Here is a 17,584-nt window from a genome sequence, read left to right as displayed (position 1 = left end):
AAGCATCTGGAGCTGGGAAACAAGTGTCAAAGATGAGGAATACGTAGGAGGTACATCCAGTCGAAAGAACGTTACCAGGGGTAAGTAATTTGTTCTTTCAAATAATGATTCCTCAATAGTAGTAGAAATGTTTTTCACACAGCACTTTCTTGAGGATGGTGTCCTGGTATAATCCCGTGCCAGGTATTTCTTCTCCCAAAGGTTCACTGCTGATGTGCTCACTCCACCAGGACTCCTTACAAGGTTCTCTTTCTCCCATTTTTATATAGATTATTCTTCCCATGTCAGTAATCAACTTCTGGGTTATGTAGATCCCTTAGTATACTCTCGTGCCATGTATCTTTCTCCCAAAGGCTCACTGCCTGATGCACTTCCCTCACTGCAATGTTCTTTCAGTATAACACAGTTGTTACTCCTTCACTGTTTATACTTCATTGACTTGGGTACTAATTGTTCCAACTTCCACCATATCTACATCTCCTATATGGAGGCTTGTTCAGGTTATGCCTCTCAACTTCATTACTTAAATTCATTTTCTTGTGGCAATGCTTGTTCCGATATTCCCCAAATTGATATCTTATATATGGAGACTTGTACAGCTATTGCCTTTCATCTTCTTCATTAATGTTCATCTGCTGGTGATATTTACTCCAGATTTCCCCATATTGACTTCTTATATGAGGACTTGTGTTAACTGTCTTTCCAATTTACTTGGTCGGTATTCAAATCAAGCTTTTAACTGTCCATATGACTTTCGCTCCCCCAACCCCTGTGGGCAGACTCACTGGTGTTTGATGGCGTCTCCGAATTGTTGCACACTGATGCAGTGAAGTTTTCACTTCAGGTAGGCTTCCTCTGCTCTGCAGATCCTCATTCAGTTCTCGCCGGCTCATTGTTCACCTGCCACCTAAATTGCTGCTGCTACAAGAGACCGCGTCCCCAACAGCCCTACTACTGTTGCAGTCCCTGTTGAGCTTCTCCCGGTCTCCCACAACTGTTAAGCCTTAGGTTATGCTTCCTGATTCGCCCGCTCTGCTTCTCTCGTCTCCACTTGTCAATGGAAGGTATTCAGATTTAAATGTTCTGCGCATTGTGACAACTAGTCCGCACGTTTGGATTGGGATTTCGTTAATTCCACATTAACTCCTTCCTCTCCCTCGTCTCAGTACTACAGGCTTTGAGAGTTCGAGTCCATATACATTTTAGATATTTTAAACGTGTATTGTTTTGGATCATTGTTTAAATCACAAAACCATCATAGACAGGAGATGTTAAGTGAGTATTAGGTGTACATGAAGTATAAATGGTATTCCGCTTGGATTGTTTTACAAGGTGGTGTTTTGGGGTCTTACAATGAGGGATTTTTTAAAGTGACAATAAGGCATCAGAAATGTATACATTTGTGTCTTCTTCATTTGGAATGGAAGAATACTGCGTGTCTCCTGAAAGTCACCACCTTTCACCCGACAGCCATCTCGTCACATGTGATCCTCCCTCATACCAACCCCAGGGTCAGTGTCGGGTAGAGACTGCTGGCCACATGGGGGAGATTTTAGCCTGGGGGGGGGGGGGGTGGTCAGTGAGGACTCCACAGGATTCATCACAGCAGCATGTGACTAGAGGCCTGCAAATGAAATCTTGTTCGATTTAATGTTTTGGTCTGACACATTTGTAGAGGTTGAATGTTAAGGAGAATTCTCTTATGGCTAATTTACCAAACCTAGTGAGTCCCCCAGCAGCTTTGCTGGATTTTTTTTTTCTACTGCTAAGAGTGAGACTCTTTTACTCCCACTCTTAGACATGATTTGAGGTATGTCTTTGACTTATGTGCTTATGGGCTATGGGTTTCTTTTTACTCCATAGGGTATCATCTGTTTTTCTGTATGTGTGGTACACAGCACCCTCAGTGCAGTACCACAGGGGTGTCACAGTGACCCCCAAACATAGACTTCATGCCCTGGGACTGGCTACTGTCTCCCAGGGCATGTAAAGTCACCATTGACTTTACTAGTCCAAAATTGTGAACAGAACCAGTACAAACCATCATATTGTGGAAGTACTGGTAAGGAGTAATTCGATTTCCCCTGGGTCTGTTTTTGAGGGGGCACTGTCCCGCCGCCCCCCCCCCCCCCCCGTCGAGTTTCTAGCTGGTGGCAGTGGTTACCACGCGAAATATTCCACCAGAATATTCTCTATGGGATTTTCCCATTGATTTTAAACGCACCACTTTTTGGTGCAATATTCAATATGGCGCCGGTTTATTTATTTAATATTAAATCACCGGTTGGGTCTTTTTGCCAGAACTCTATTCTAAAATGGCGTTTGTGTCCGTCTCTGGAACTCTGACCAAGGTCGAGCCCTTTGTTCCACTATTTTTGCGGGCTTCTCCATAGAAGCCCTCCAAATGGTGCCACTCTGTCTGAGTTCCACAGGAAGGGTGGAGGGGGGGGGGAATTGGCACCCTGGACTGCGTCGCCTTAGCAACCCAAGTCGCACTCTACTCTGATTTGGCCCAGTGGTGAGCCGCCCTGCTCACCACTTAGCATGTGTGATTGACAGCTAGGCTGATGAATGGGGGGGGGTTTTCTACCTAAAAGCAGGGCCTTTGGGACTGGAACTTCAGAAGTCGCCACAGGACGTAAAAATCCGAAGAGGGAAGAAGCTGAGCCACCTGCAACCGACGATACCACCGGTGAAGCCCTGCTGCAACAAACTCGTCGCTTTTCCAACGACAAGAGAAGATCTTCTGCTGGAGAGTCTTCTCCCTTTGAGCTGGTAGGACCAACCAGTTCGCCCTTTTTCGCTTCCAAAGACGTCACTTGGTCGAATCGCCCGTGCCAAGCACCCCGGCGGCCAGATAGCCAAGCTCACCACTTTTGACCGCGAATAAAAGCACCATACCTTTTTAATCGGGAACTCCGCGGCTGGTTTCATCCCTGTGCAGTACAACGACTCCATGTCCCCTCCTCGACGAGATCTTTTCCCCTGGTCGGAACCACGAACTTCAACCACTGCCAGGAACAACTGCCCCCGCTGGAGCTTCCTTTCTCTTTAAGGTACTGTGTCCTGCCTGGCCTCCCTTTCTACATATTGCTAAAGGTGACCCTTAAATCCTTGGCATCTAAACTGGGTTGGCTCCATGCCTTCTAACTATCTTTTGAATCACCCCAACCTCTTTTGAACACACTGCAAAGACTTTCAGTGCACTTTAAACCGAGTGATCCTGGGCACATTTCATTTTGCACCATTTAAAGTGGGCCTAGCCTATGAACTTTGGCTCTACAGTATAACCTCCATTTCTCCCCTTGCTCTGAACTCTGAAAAGTGTTGGGAACTGTTTTATTTTATTTTATGCTCTGCCTTTTCTCTCCCTTTTTAACCTAAACTATTGGCGTGCCATCTAGGTTAAGCGCTCACTTCTGTCTTAACAAATAGTTGTGCTTTAACCCTGACTTGTCTGATAGTTATCAAGGGAGGTGTGTATACTTACCTGACTGTGTTTTAACTAACTTTTCATTGAGAGTGCTAGTGTATTGCCTAAAGTGTGTTTTAAATAAATAACTATATACTTTTTATGCAAAGCTCTGGTCAGTGTTTGTTTGCTCTACTGTGTTTTGGCCCTGTTGTGTATACTCTGCATACTGCCCTACTCTTCTTGGGAGAAGTCTGACTGCTCAGCCACAGCTACCCGGTAAATCTGGGTGGTGCAGACTGCTACCAATTGGGTTTACTGCTTACTCCTGTAGTCTTAATCTTTTTGCAGTGTTCCCCAAGGGAACTGCACAGGATTCTGCCTAACATTGAACCAGGATTTTATTGCTGTTTATATTCGGACCAATAGGTGATGCTTATACAGCTAGATGGATTGAGTAATTTATTCGGCCATTCCTGTTTTCGGTGCTAATTTACTCTTTTGCAATTAAGTGTAGGCTCAAATTGTATTCCTTCATGAACTGTCCATTGTTTATTCAAATGCTTACCGTTTTCGTAAACCTGTTTTAAAACTTGCAGGAAGAAAGTGGGAAAGTTAACGAAGAGGTAGAAGACATCGGAGAGGATAGTCAATTCATGAAATTGGCAAAGAAAGTAACTGCTAAAACACTGCAGAGGAAAGGTATGAATGACGACCATTGTCCCAAGATGTACTCTGGGATGATTTCCCTGGACTGAAATGAATGCAATACATTCATGTGTCTCTTGTTTTTGCATTTGATCGGTTTACTATTCTGTTAACAATTTAATTTGTATTGTATGTGGGCCATGCCCAGTCGGAGCACAATACATTAGCATTTCTAAATGAAAACTGACCATACTAATTTGGTGAATGAAATGCTAATTTTAAGTGTCTATAGTCTGAAAAAAATGGTCACCCATAAGCATGTGGATACTTATCCCTTAGGCAGTTAGCCCCACAGGATTCAATAGCAATGGTGACATTGTAGAACATTTTTGTACTAAGGTTGTACGTAAATCGGCAGGGTTTAGGAGCCCAGAACACCCTACTTAACAGATTTGAGTTAAGTAAGGGTCGTTGAGGATGGCTGAGAGCACCGACTCCTCTGCATTGCCCACGGCCTGGAGGTGCCATTTCCTTTAGCCCCTGCTGACTTGGCATGGTTCGTATGTAGGCAAAATAAAGTAGAAGGGTTGTGTGGTGCAACATGGCTATGCAGATACAGCACCATGGACAATCAGCTGGGCAAGAGCGAATACAAAGTAATTTATTCCTACGTCCCGTCACCTTTCCTCCATACTTTTGGGACATTCAGTCCTGTGGGACGGGACCGGACCACTTTTTGTATAAAAAAAAAAGCATCAAATTGAAAAATGTCCTCTTTCTACGCAGGGTACCGCACACAGCCAGATCCCTGCCCTCCTTAGCTCCGCACATCGCCCTTCAGTCCTTTTCTCCGCGTGGCCGGGGCTGGAGGCCCTTACATCATTCGGAAGATTGTTCTTTTCCTGCTGTCCTCTCCTGCTCCGGTTCTGCGGTCCCGTAGTCCTCCGTCTATGCCGGATAATTTGGGATTTGTTGTTTGCTCCTCTTGCGAACGTCGCTTCGCGTGAACGGATCCCCCTTCTCTCTCTGTAGTGTCTGGGACTGGACCACTGTTGAGACTCGTCTTTCTACTGTGATTCCCTTTCGGTCTGGGCACTTCAGCGTTGTCTTCATAGGTGGGAGGAGATCTTCCAGAGTTCCTCCACCGCATTGTCAACTCTTCATCGACGGAAAGAAGAGACGCCTAGTAAATTTACTTACTTTTCAGGGCACCCCGGCCAGGGGACTTCTTCCCGGGGTCCTCCAGGTCCAGGAGTGGTGCTAAAAGCTCTGCTACCTGGGTTTCTCCTGAGGTGCCTCACAGGCCTAATGGGCGTACCAGGGTTTTCTGAGGGTTCCTGCGAGGTGGCTGCCGACACAGCATCACGATCCAAGGTTCACCAATCAAGTGCTAATAGCCAGCCCAGTCGTGCTGAGGCATTTGGTACTGGAGTTCGCTCTGAGGTTTCCTTGTCTGGAGCTTTCCATACAGACACCAGGGTGTGCCCTGAGGCCTCCGATGAGGCTTTCTGTACGGAACCACAGGTTCGAGGCACCTTTCGGGGGAGCTATAAAGACTGGAGTCTGTTCCGAGGTTCCTCTTATCAAGGCTAAGGTGTGTAACGACAGAACTGAGAAACCTTTTAAGGTCTTGCCTGTGCGGTGAATTCCTCAACTTTCCCGCGCTCGCAGTGTTACCGGTTCTGTTGAGGGGGGCACAGGGAGAGGTCTCTGACTGTTTCTCGGTTCCTCTCTTGGAGGCCAACTCAAAGGGTCACGACAGGATGTCCAGTAAACATCCCAGGCCCCATAGTACTTGCTATGCCAATGATCCTTGTGTCAAGGCTTGTCAGGGTCCGGCTTGACTGAATTCCACAGGAGCTGATGCTGGCCCCACAGACCCTCACTAGGAGTTCACCTCTCAACCCTTAAATATAAGCTGAGCTGAAAACCCCAAGAAAGGGAAAGGGGAATTTGGAGAAAATAACAATGGAGACACTGCAGCCCTGCAACCGTCTGGTAGGCTCTGGTATCTGTGGTAAAAAAATACACCTGGTTACTTATATGATAATAAAAACCTCTCTTCTAAAATTATTCTAAATAAACTCTAAACTCATTACCTCTTAAACCTCAGTAAAAGACTTAGAGGCTATTAATCTGTGTGGGATATCTTGTAAATATCTCTGGTGTTGTGCATACAGTTCAAACCACTTAGTCTCTCTAGAATTCTAAAGTGATGGTCTTTGCGCAAACCATTTCTGGACTAAACTTTCTTCTTGCTTCAAAGTTTTCTTTAACTTAATGTAATTTTCAATGCTTTCATAAGTGGCAGTCTTTCTCTGAAGTATTGAAGTCCATTTGCATAAATTACATTAAAAAATAAATATTCTTTAACTTCCTGGAATACTGCTTTCTTATGCGTGTGAATTGTTTTCTTTATTTACACAAGAACGTATAGTTTCTTCCTCAAGTAGCGTGTGCGATAAACACGTGAAAATCAGAAGACGTGAAGAATTGTCCTCTCGTTTAAAATACACACGCGATTCTCTGCAAACACGCGCGCGTGAAAAAATACGTAAACGCAGTAAGAAAAATAACACGCGCTGGTTAAAATGGACTCGCGCTCTATCGCTACCGAACTCGCGCGGAGAAACGAAACTTATTCCACGTAAAACAGTCCACGCGTTTAAAACCACTCGCGCTTCACCAAAATGGACTTGCGCTCTATCGCAAACCCACACGCGCTTTCTCATGAGACGTCATTTACGTTAAAATGGACACGCGCTAAAATTCACTCGCGCACGTCTTTTGGGCACGCGCTCTATCGCAAAACACGCGCTTTTTCATGAAACGTTTTCCACGTTAAAAATGTACACGCGCTAAAATTCGCTCGCTCAATTTATTTGGACACGCGCTCTATCGCTCCGAATACCCGCGCGCTTTCAAAAACACGTAAACAACAACTTGCGAGCTCGCGCACACATTTAACAGTCTTTAAGAACATTACACGCAGTTAATTTCATTAAACTCATGCTCATATCTTCAAGCTTGTCTTCCTTAATAATAACTTTAACTGTAAATGTCTCTTTTCTCAAATGACTTTGAAATTTTGTTAACCTTTTAAGTGTTCTTCTAAAGAAAATGAAAGTTCACTGAGACAATCTTAAAATCTTTAAAGAAACAATCCCACCTGATGACTTCTTGTTCAAACTGGATCAGCAAACGAAATTCTTACTTCTTTAGTAGATCTTCTGAGCTCTGAAAAGGCCTTACTTAAGGAGCTTAACTAAAGTACAACCAGCCACTGAATTTCTCTGGATGAAAGGCAGTTTAGAATCTTGCTCACCTCCCAAGAATCAAACCCATTGTCCTCTCCACCAATCAGGCAAACCAAACATATCATTGTTCCTTTAACCAATCAGATTTAGTTTCTTTCGCTCCATCTTGACTTGGGCAAGTACTATGTTAATTCTATGAACAAACTCTTCCTGTTACTAACCCAGCCAATTCTATGAATAAACTCTTCCTGTTACTAACCCAGCCAGTCCTGACAAGGCTAAAGTTTCGATCAAGTCCCCTGACGAGTCTGTGGATTTACCTGACTCATCCACACGTGTGACGCAGTTCTACTCAGATACTCACCAAGTTGCGGGCCTTTCCGCGTGGTCTACGGGGGCCATTTTGGATTCTTCCCTCACACCCACGCTATCAATGGTGGGTGCTGGGGCCTTCTTTTTGGTGGACAACCTTGTCCAGGGGACGGTGTGAATGTTTTCTGCCCTTTCTGTGACAGGAGTGCTCGGATACCACTACTGCATACGGTCTCGCTTCCGCCTTCTGCCCCACTGGTCTATGTAGACCCTGTTGGTGGCAGGCCCTCTTGGCAGCCTTCCTCACTACGTTCGTGGGGGTATACCCCTTTTGAGCAGCCTCTGCCCATTCCAGTAGCTAATGTTTCAGCAGAGGATACCTTTTTTTGGTAGGTTTCAAGTCTTATGAACACTGATCCCATGAGGGATTGCTTTAAAGGCCTTTTAGGGAGATCTGCTGTCTGGTGCCGCATCCTGCCCCGGCAGTTCGAGTCACGGCACCCGTTGCCCCGCAAGCGGTACCCACTCTACCTCCCAGCCAGCCTCCACTTCTCCCGCCTCTGCCTCCGTTGTCTCCGGTTGAAAAGACTCCAGCAGATCGAGACATCAATTTGACGCCGGTGGCATCGCAACCGGCGGATCCTGACGTTCTGGACGACCCTCACGCAGACCAGGATAGTGAGGACCAGCCCAACTCCTTGACATACCAGTACCTGAGGCACCCGCTCCGCAGGAAGGGGTGCTTTCGGGGGCGCTCATTGTCTCCACAGGAGCGCACCTGCCTGTTCCTTCAGAAGGACGTTCTGTCCGAGGCCCACAAAGTCTGGATAAACCCCACACTGGGCTACATATGAATAAGATAATTGACACCCGTTACAGGCTTCACACCTCCGAGGAAGTAGCCTTGGCGTCCTGTCCGCTCCCTTCCTCAACGGTGGTGTCGCCGCCACTCTGCAATGCAAGACAACCTCTGCTGCAGCAGCTCAAGTTCTGGCCAAGGAAGAAAAGTTGATCGACTCCTTTGCCAAGAACGTTTTTGCCAACTCAGCGCTGCAATTGCGTCAGGCTAACGCAGAGCTCATTTTGACGGCGGAGAATATGAAACTGTGGAGTAATTTGGCAGACTTCCAGGAGTTAATTCCTGGGGACAGGCTGGGAGACTTTAAGGGTGGTTTGTCAGACGCCAGGGTATTGGCGCAGGATATGCTGAAGGCTGCTGTGCACCATGTCGACACCACAGCTCAATGCCTCATGTTGGGGATGGACACCTCTCGTCATGCTTGGCTTCATGCAACAAAGTTTTCAAAGGAGGCCCAAGATAAAGTTCTGGACCTGCATTTTGACAGCAAAGAGTTGTTTCATTCTTCAACGGATGACAAGCTTACAAAGACTTGAGGCGAGTATGCAAACTGCGAAGTCTCTGTGCTAGTGAAGCCCCCAGTCAAAGGATCCCAGTCTTGGTCCTCAGGCTTCAGAGGGTTCCAGCACTGCAGGTCACGCAGAGCTGATACCCCGACAGGTAGCTCCCATCGGAGACAGCAACGGGGTACATTTTTCTCTTGGTCTTCAGCCTCTTCAACAGGGACAGGTAGTCTCTCCACTGAAAAATCAGCAGAATTATATTTTTGGGTGCTCGCACGAGACTCCGGTGGGTGGACGAATGTCATCTGGAGGCGTGGCAAACCATCATCGAAGACTGATGGGTTTTGTCCAGAGCTCTGGCGGGCTTCCGCTTGCCCCTACCCCACCCTTCAATCCTCCCTTTCAGCAGTCGAGGGCACCCTCCCTCGGAGCCGAGGTCCGGAAGCTTCTAGATCTCAAGGCGGTGGAACCCATTCCACTAGTGGAACGAGGGAGGGGTTTTATTCTTGTCTGTTCACGGTGCCCAAACCCAACCATAAACCTTTCCCAGTTCAACCTTTCTCTTCCCCCCAAGAGAAATTCAAGATGATCACGCCCTGCCAAATAAAGTCCTCTCTTCAGAAGGGCGACTGACTGTGTTGTGGACCTTCAGGACGCGTATATGCATATCCTGATTTGGAGCCTGCATCGGAAATCTCTCTGGTTCTCCCTGGGAGAGGAGCACTTCTAATTCAGAGTGCTCCCTTTTGGTCTCCGCTCAATGCTGCGTGCCTTCACAAAGATAATGTCGGTCATTGCGGCTTTTCTTCGGCTACAGGGTATTCATGTGCATCCATATTTGGACGACTGACTTCTGCATAGTTCTTGTCCATTGAAAGCCTCGAGCAACCTTCAGTCTCCTCCAGCTCCTGTTCTGCCTTGGGATGTCGGTGAACTGGCGGAAATCCTTCATGACGCTCTCTCAGGACCCGATATTCCTGGGTTTCCGTTGGAACACGATCGACTGCAGAGTTTACCTGACGGTGGACAGAATGGAAGATCTGTTGACCATGTGTCCGGTTTTCATTCAATCAGAGAGCATGTCAGCCTGGGGGTTCCAGTGGCTTCTAGGCCTCATGGCTTTGTGCGTGCTTGCTCTTCCCCTTGCTCGTCTCAAGATGGAACTCACGCAGATGGCTCTTCTGTGCTCCTGGCTTCAGGCGGTGGACCCGGACACCAAAATGTCCTCCCTGCATGTTGACAGATCTCCTGTGGTGGTCATCTTCCAGAAATCTGTCGGTGGGTGCTCCTTTTCAGGAGCCCTCCCCTCAACCGACCATTACGATGGACTCCTCCCTTATAGGGTTGGGTGCGATGTTGGAACATCTTCAGGTTTTCGACCTATGGTCGCCACAGGACAGGTAATTTCACATAAATTATCTGAAGCTTCTGGCCATCTTCCTGGCGCTCAAAGCTTTCAAGCCAGTGATTGTGAACAAAGTGGTCCTCATCCGCAGACATATGCAGTATCCATGTTTTACATCAACAAGCAGGGGGGTACCAGGTCACCTCCCCTTGTAGATCTAGCCGTTCAGATTTGGGAATGGGCCATTCAGCACAGTGTGTGGCTGCTGCCGGTGCACATTTCGCGCCAACTGAATGTGACTGCAGACTCTCAGCCGATGAGCGGTGGTCAGCTACGAGTGGGAACTAAACACTGAGATCCTCTCCGACCTTTTTCGCCATTGGGGCACTCCAGAAGTGGACCTCTTTTCCACGTCATCAAATAGGAAACTTCCTCTTTATGCTTCCAGGAATGGGTTCGGAGCTTCATCCCTGGGGGATGCTATTGAGATTCCGTGGCACAACATGAGGGTCTATGCCTTCCTGCCTTTTCCTCCGATTCACTGGGCGCTATGCAAGCTCAGCAACACGACGAATTGCACTCTCCTGTTAATATCCCCTTGGTGGCCAGCCTGATTCTGGTTTTTGGAGCTTCAGCATCTGTCAGTCTGCTCGCTGATCAGGCTTCCGCTGATTCCCAACCTGCTTCACCAGAGCGAACAGCTTTGGAACCCCTCCCCACAATCCTTCAGCTCGGCGGCCTGGTGCCGGAGTTCAAATCTTTAGAAAGTTTTAACTTGTCTGCAGATAATATGCGTATTATCCAGGCGGCTAGAAAATCTTTGACAAGGTCTCAGTATGGGAGCAAATGGCTCTGGTTCTGTCACTGGTGTTTCGCTAAGCAGCTGGACCCCAGAGAAGCTACCATTGACACGGTTCTGTCATTCGTTTCTCATCTGGCAACTTCAGGCATACATGTCTTGTGGGACTTAATTGTCGGCTATCGCTGCTTACCAGTCAACGGACTCTTGCTCTTTTTCATTGACAAACCCTGTCATTAAGACACTTTTCAGGTCTATTGCATCTTTATCCACCTGTGCGCAAACCGCATCCGAAGTGGGAATTGAATGTGGTCCTCACTGCCTTATAACACACCTTTTGAGCCCATGGCTACGGTGGACTTGAAGTTCCTATCGTGGAAAATGGCTTTTCTGATTGCGTTGACTTCCGCAAGGCATGTATGCAAGCTTCAGGCCTTGTCTGTAGAACATCCATTCCTCACCTTTCACAAGGATAAGGTTGTCCTCCGGACTAATCATTCTTTCCTTCCAAAGGTGGTATCTGATTATCATCATAACCAGTCTATTTCCTTACCCGTATTCTTTCCAGACCCAGCCTCAGATGCCGTGAGGGTATTGCATAATTTGATGTCAGACGAGCTCTTAAGTTTTATTTGGACAGAACATGTTAACTTAGGATCTCTTCCCAGCTTTTTGTAACCTTCGGAGATCCGAAAGGAAAGCCAGCCTCGAAAGCGACTATCTCCCGATGTATTGCTTCCTGTATTTCAGAGGCGTATTCTGTTCAGGGCCTTCAGACTCCAAAGTGAATTCATGCCCATCTGGTGCGGGGCAAGGCAGCTGCCGTTGCCTTACAGAAATATGTTCCCTTGGAAACCATTGCCAGAGCAGCTACGCAGGCTTCCCCATCAGCTTTTTGTAAGCATTACTGCTTAGACCTGAGCTCCAGAGCCGATGCTCAGTTCGGGTAGGCGGTTCTTAAAAACCTCTTTCAGTAAAGGAGTTCCATCCACCCGTTTTCCTGTGAGGAGTGCTTGGCAATCTCCCAAAAGTATGGAGGAAAGGGGACAGGACGTAGGAGTAGAACAGTTACTCATCATAGTGACTACCTTACTCCTAGTCCATAGTCCCCTTTCCTCCATACGCCCGCTCCCTCTAATAAGTATCCTCTATTATTGCTTAAATGGTCTCAGATCTTGCAATAGAAAAGGACTGAAGGACGATGCGTGGGTCGGACCTAAGGAGGGCAAGATTACGGCCGCGTGTGGTACCCTGCCTAAAAAGAGGACGACACATTTTTCAATGTGATGCTTTTTACAACAAGTGCTCCGGTTCCGTCCCAAAAGTATGGATGAAAGGGGACTATGGATTAGGAGTAAGGTAGTCACTACGGTGAGTTATTCCGGAATGTGCTTGCTTGGAATCCTCGTGCCTGATTGGCTGAACCAAACGAAAGTTACACAATAGGTGTGAATATATGAGGTGTCTTTGCTATTTATAAGGTATACTCTTTGTACAAATGATTAAGTATAGCAGTACTGCTGTAAAAAATGTAACCATTATCCCAAAGGAAGCACCAAAAATGTGCTGGATCCGTTCCTTAGTTGATCATTCTACACAGGTGTGCTTATTCTGGTATGTCATCAACTGTGGCATTGCAATCGATTGCTTTGGCCTTTTTGTTGGCAGAACTTTTGTAACAGGATTGCTAAAATCTAGGGTGGTGGACCTTTGGATTAGTGTAAATATAGTAAGGTTTAAGGAAATCCTTTGAATTTATCCATATGCTTAACTGTTCTTCCCTAGACAACTCAGCTGTGTGCCTAATTTGGACCATCCAAGACTATTCTCTGTACGCACATGATGATTAGGATTTTGTACAATGCATCAACCGTCTTATTGAATGAGTGAAAACTATAATACATTTATAATCTTTCCTGTTTGGAATAACTATCTGAAATGATGCATTTATTGCTTTTCTCAGCTACTATTACTTCACCTGAACCAGAAAAGGCCCAGCCAAGCCACCCCTTTGAAGCCTTCAAGTCTAGCATTGTCCCCCGGGTGAGTACCTGTGCTATGTTTTTATTTACTTATTTGATGCAAATCACCAAAAAGGACAACTTGTAACAACTACATCAGTGTAGAGAAATGCCTAGTAAACCGAGATCTCCTTTGTTTTGTAGACTTTAATTTTACTGTAATTTGCATCAAAGTTCATTTCTTTTTCAAGATTTCCTTTCCTCCTGTTTGTACAACTAAGGCGCACAACTGGGCATATGCCATAAATTACATTTGTATGATTTGTGTGCAGCATATAGGTTAGTACAGAAAGTCAAATGCAATTGGTGGTATGCTGCTCCAGTTGCTGCACTAAGAATCCTCCTATGAATTGGGCAACCTTTCTCACATAATCTGCTTTAAAGTAGAATTCCCCTATTCCATCACATAATTGCTATAGTCCTACCCCTGTTAAAGGTCGTACCTAAAATGGATTCCCAGCAGCTCATAGCTCTCCTGACCATCTCTTCTGCTGGAAACTGCTATTTGCCAAGTTTGACGCTTGTCCTGAATGTCTTTTTGTTTTGCATGGTGGGAAGAGTCTTGACAATTTTGCACAGAGCACTATGGGTGCTTAAGTTCGCATTGCTCACTGCTCCCATTCCCTCCCACTCCCCCCATTCTAAGTGATTGTGTGGCTGGTCCGTTTCCCTTCTTTTAGAGGTTTGGGTGAGTTTTAGGTGTTGCGTGGGGCTGCACCTGTCCACCCCTTCTCCCACCCCCCCACCCTTACCTACCTGATGGTCTTGCACACCATGTCTGCTTTCATAAGGCCCTAGGGTCTTCGCTTTGGGTAAGCTATTGCCAATTGCTCATCCTGAAGGGACCAGAAGGGTTTGCCCTCTGTGCATAACCACCTCCCTATGGGAACCCGCTGGGAACAAGGCCCTTAATGGTACACTCCTCCTTTAGGCACCCCTTGCACACATATCCAGATGCATGCTGGCAGTATTGTAGACATGGTTGTATACTGGTGCCAAAAGATTAATATTTTTCTTGTGTCGCTAAGACTTGGCTGTGATCCACTTACTGTTAGCAGCAATTTCATTCTGTGAAGCGTGTATTTGGTACTGCTATGGAGGAGAATGGTTTTCTTTGCACTGTGCCCTGTAGGTACTGTTTTCCGAGTTAGCTCGAACTTTTAGTTTCTTTTCGATAGTGGGCCAGAAAATGACATTTCATTAAAACTATGGCAGCATTAAGACTATTGCACCACAGATTTAATCCCTTAACATGCCAGCCCCTTCACTGGCCCTCCTTTACCTGTATTCGTATATTTCTCCAGCATAGGATCTTTAATAGATTCACGTGCTGTGAATATTCCCCATCATTCGGCTGGGAATCCTCAGTAACATAGAGCCGTTTAAACTTAAACTGAAAACCTCTGCCACTTTTGTGCTCTATTATGGTCACTTTTGGGTCGTACTGCCCTCAGCCAATAGGAACATCTTTCTTAGCGCCTCCTCTGCAGCCATCTTCAGATTTTCTACCGCACGTTCATGTTGGGAGTGCTCAAAAATCTTGCTCTGCTAATAACTTTGAGAATCCTCATTTCATCTTTTCATGAAGAAAAAAACATCTTTCTTTGAATCGTTGACATCCTCAACAACTAGAAGGGTAGCACATTCTGACGCGCTCACCAGCGATTCCTGTACAATCAAGTCGTCTGCGATATGGTCCTACCTCATGTCTGAGACCAAGAGAAAGTACTTTTTCAATGCCTGCGTTCACTGCGGCCAGAAAAAGGTTTATTTAATACTTGCTCAACGACTGTTTATACTGCTTACATTCGCATATGTAATGGAACAATGCAACATTGGTGTCAGGCTTTCTCGAATGAGACACTCGGCGACCGACACCGATGACTGGTCGTGTGGCTCGACGAAGCCGGTGGGGCCTTTGACTCTGCTTCAGTATGGAGTCATGTCTCACTTCAACAGGGTTGGACGACCCAGCAAACCACCTCTAGTAAAAGGTCTAAGTCACATGAGGAGCATTACAGCAGCAGCAGAAGAAAGTGCACAAAAAAGCGTCCAGAGATGGACCGTCTCACAAGACCCAGACCCTTCCTGCCGATCAGGGGAACCCAGACCATCCATGTTTATGAAAGATGGCACAATTGGCCAGAACGGTTACTGTTTTTGTGGTCCACCGTTAGACCGATGACGACACTGTCAAAGACCAAATCATCCTCTGCTTCATTGATGCTGATCGATCAAGCCAACAACGACACTGTACTGTCAACATCGATGACGACGCTGTCGAATGCAAGTACCTGAACATCATTGTCGTAAAGGTTGTCCATGATCCTGTCGACAACGACACAGACCGAGACACTCAAGTCTTTCATAACCATTGCACCATCAACGGTGTGTACTACCACGGCCACTGCAGTGTCTGTGCTGGCAGCGCTTCCACACCCTTCATACACTATACCAGGAATTGGGCTGCCATTGCAACCAGAGATGGTGTGCCCCCCTCCCCCAGTTCTCCTATTCAGGAGCCAAACAGACTTCCGTCAACACTTTTCACTAGCAAGAAGGCTAAGTCCTGAAAGGGCACCAACACCACCACCGGACCCGGCCTCACCACATCGGACATAAAGCATTCAAAGGCTGCCTGCGTTGCCGCCATTGGCGACAACCCCTGCACCACCCTCACTACACTAGTGTCCACACTGCAACAAAGGCTGCTGGATCCTTCACCAGCCTCATGTTGGCTTAAGTATGACAGAGGACTGGGGTTTACCATGGGGCTCACTGTCTCAGCGCCTAGGGCCCAACAACCCTCTCCAGTAAACAGAGGACTCCGCCAAGGGCAAGTTAGAACTGTTTATTCCACAAACAGACCGGTATCATACAGGACTTTCGAAAATTCCCAGAATCACCACTCCCTAGCCAGTGTCGGGCCATTTTGTTTCATTTTGAAGTCATAACATGGGCCCTTCCCCAAAAAAACCTGAGAGTCCGTCTTGTTGGGTGATTGGGGTGGTATCACTTATGTACAGCACCTATAGATATTGCTTGATTGACCCTCCCATGTCAGGTGGCTGTCCTGCCCCTTCCCCAAGAAATTGATTACATTGTTGCCGGGTAGCAGGATTACCATTGGCCCTTGCCTTCTGACATCCATCCCTGGATTTATGTCCCCCGATAGGCTGGAGCTGATCTCCCCAGGCCTGAGACCCAGCTCTGTTCTTGGTGCACGTTCTCAAGGTGATGAGAATGGCTGTGTTCCGAATGTAACTGTTGTCAGGTTCCCATGAAGTATTTCCTTCAGTAAAAGGTTCCGCATTTGGAAGTACAGGAAGGTGTAAGATGTGAAGTTAATTGCTAAGGGTGATAATCTTGGGGCAAGTTTATCTTTTGCCTTAGCAGTGCTTTTCAGGAGACGGCTGTGATCTCACTCCAAAATGGTGAGCCTATAGAGCAGCAATGATTGGCTCTGGGAGCTATTTTGAGGTAGATTCTAAAACTGCCCTTCATTCCTGTCATGATCAAGGATGGTCTCAGCAACTTTAGCTCCAGTGAGAATTTGAGGAGATTTGCCAGAAAATTGAAGTCTTCAGAGATACTTCTACAGTCAGAAGGAACTAGAAGCTGAATTAGATAAGTGACGCAAAAAAATCTAAAGAAAAGTAATTTAGTGAAAGTCAAGTTAAAGGATCCAAACCTAGCTTTGCTGCATCACCTGGTTGAGGACCACTAAATCGAGCTCTCTAGTTTGAAATTTATGAGGATTTATTCAGTTTCTGCAGATGGCTCTGTGGCTCTTAGCTTTGGAATTTGACGTTTGTCTCTGACCTTGGCTGCGAGCCCTGTTCTGTGCAGCTTTGTTCTGCTTTCCTTCGTTTCTTGTCCTGTGGCTTGTGGTCTCATGTAATCCTCCTAATTATGCTATGTTTCCCATAGGTTAGTTGTAGTTGGTCCTTCCAGGCTCCTTATATGTTCCTGTAGTTCCATAGGGTTAGTTGTGATAAGCGTCTACAAGCTTGCTTTGCATCTCTTTGTTTGCTTTGCGTTCAGTGTTTCTGCACTTAGCTAATGAGAAAAATAATAAAAGCTTTTGACAGTATGCATATGCATCTGTCCTCTATCTACAGAACTTTGTAAGCATGTTCGTCGTGTGGGTACGTGTATGTTCATGTAAGTTGGTGCATGGCTGCGAGCTTACTTCGTGGCTAACTTTGCTATGTCGTGGGGTCACTAATGACATCAGCACACTGGTTTCTCAGCATTAGTCAACGTCATCCATAGAGGCATTTGGGTCCATGACCAGTGCTGAGGCGCCTGTGTTCAAAAACATATTCACTGGATAAGGTTTGAATGGTTGTCTAAGAGGGTATCTGTCCGCATATGTGGAAGTCACTGGTACACCTGGGTGCTGTCCGAATAGTCAGTTGCTTTGTA

The 17,584-nt window shown here is 46.5% G+C and overlaps 1 protein-coding gene across 1 annotated transcript in view; it reads left to right on the top strand.

The window, feature by feature from the left end:
* Window positions 1-17,584, top strand: part of CLSPN (claspin) — a 503,683-nt gene that overhangs the window by 434,880 nt on the left and 51,219 nt on the right. Inside the window, exons 22-23 of the mRNA XM_069622600.1 lie at window positions 4,012-4,114; window positions 13,099-13,178. Coding sequence (XP_069478701.1) covers window positions 4,012-4,114; window positions 13,099-13,178 — 183 coding nt within the window. The remainder of the gene's footprint in view (window positions 1-4,011; window positions 4,115-13,098; window positions 13,179-17,584) is intronic.

The sequence above is a fragment of the Ambystoma mexicanum genome, chromosome 11 (assembly GCF_040938575.1).
Source record: "Ambystoma mexicanum isolate Mex_15411 chromosome 11, UKY_AmexF1_1, whole genome shotgun sequence".
Classification (NCBI taxonomy): domain Eukaryota; kingdom Metazoa; phylum Chordata; class Amphibia; order Caudata; family Ambystomatidae; genus Ambystoma; species Ambystoma mexicanum.
The sequence above is the reverse complement of the archived record's forward strand: the minus strand, read 5'-3'. Positions and strand labels throughout refer to the sequence as shown.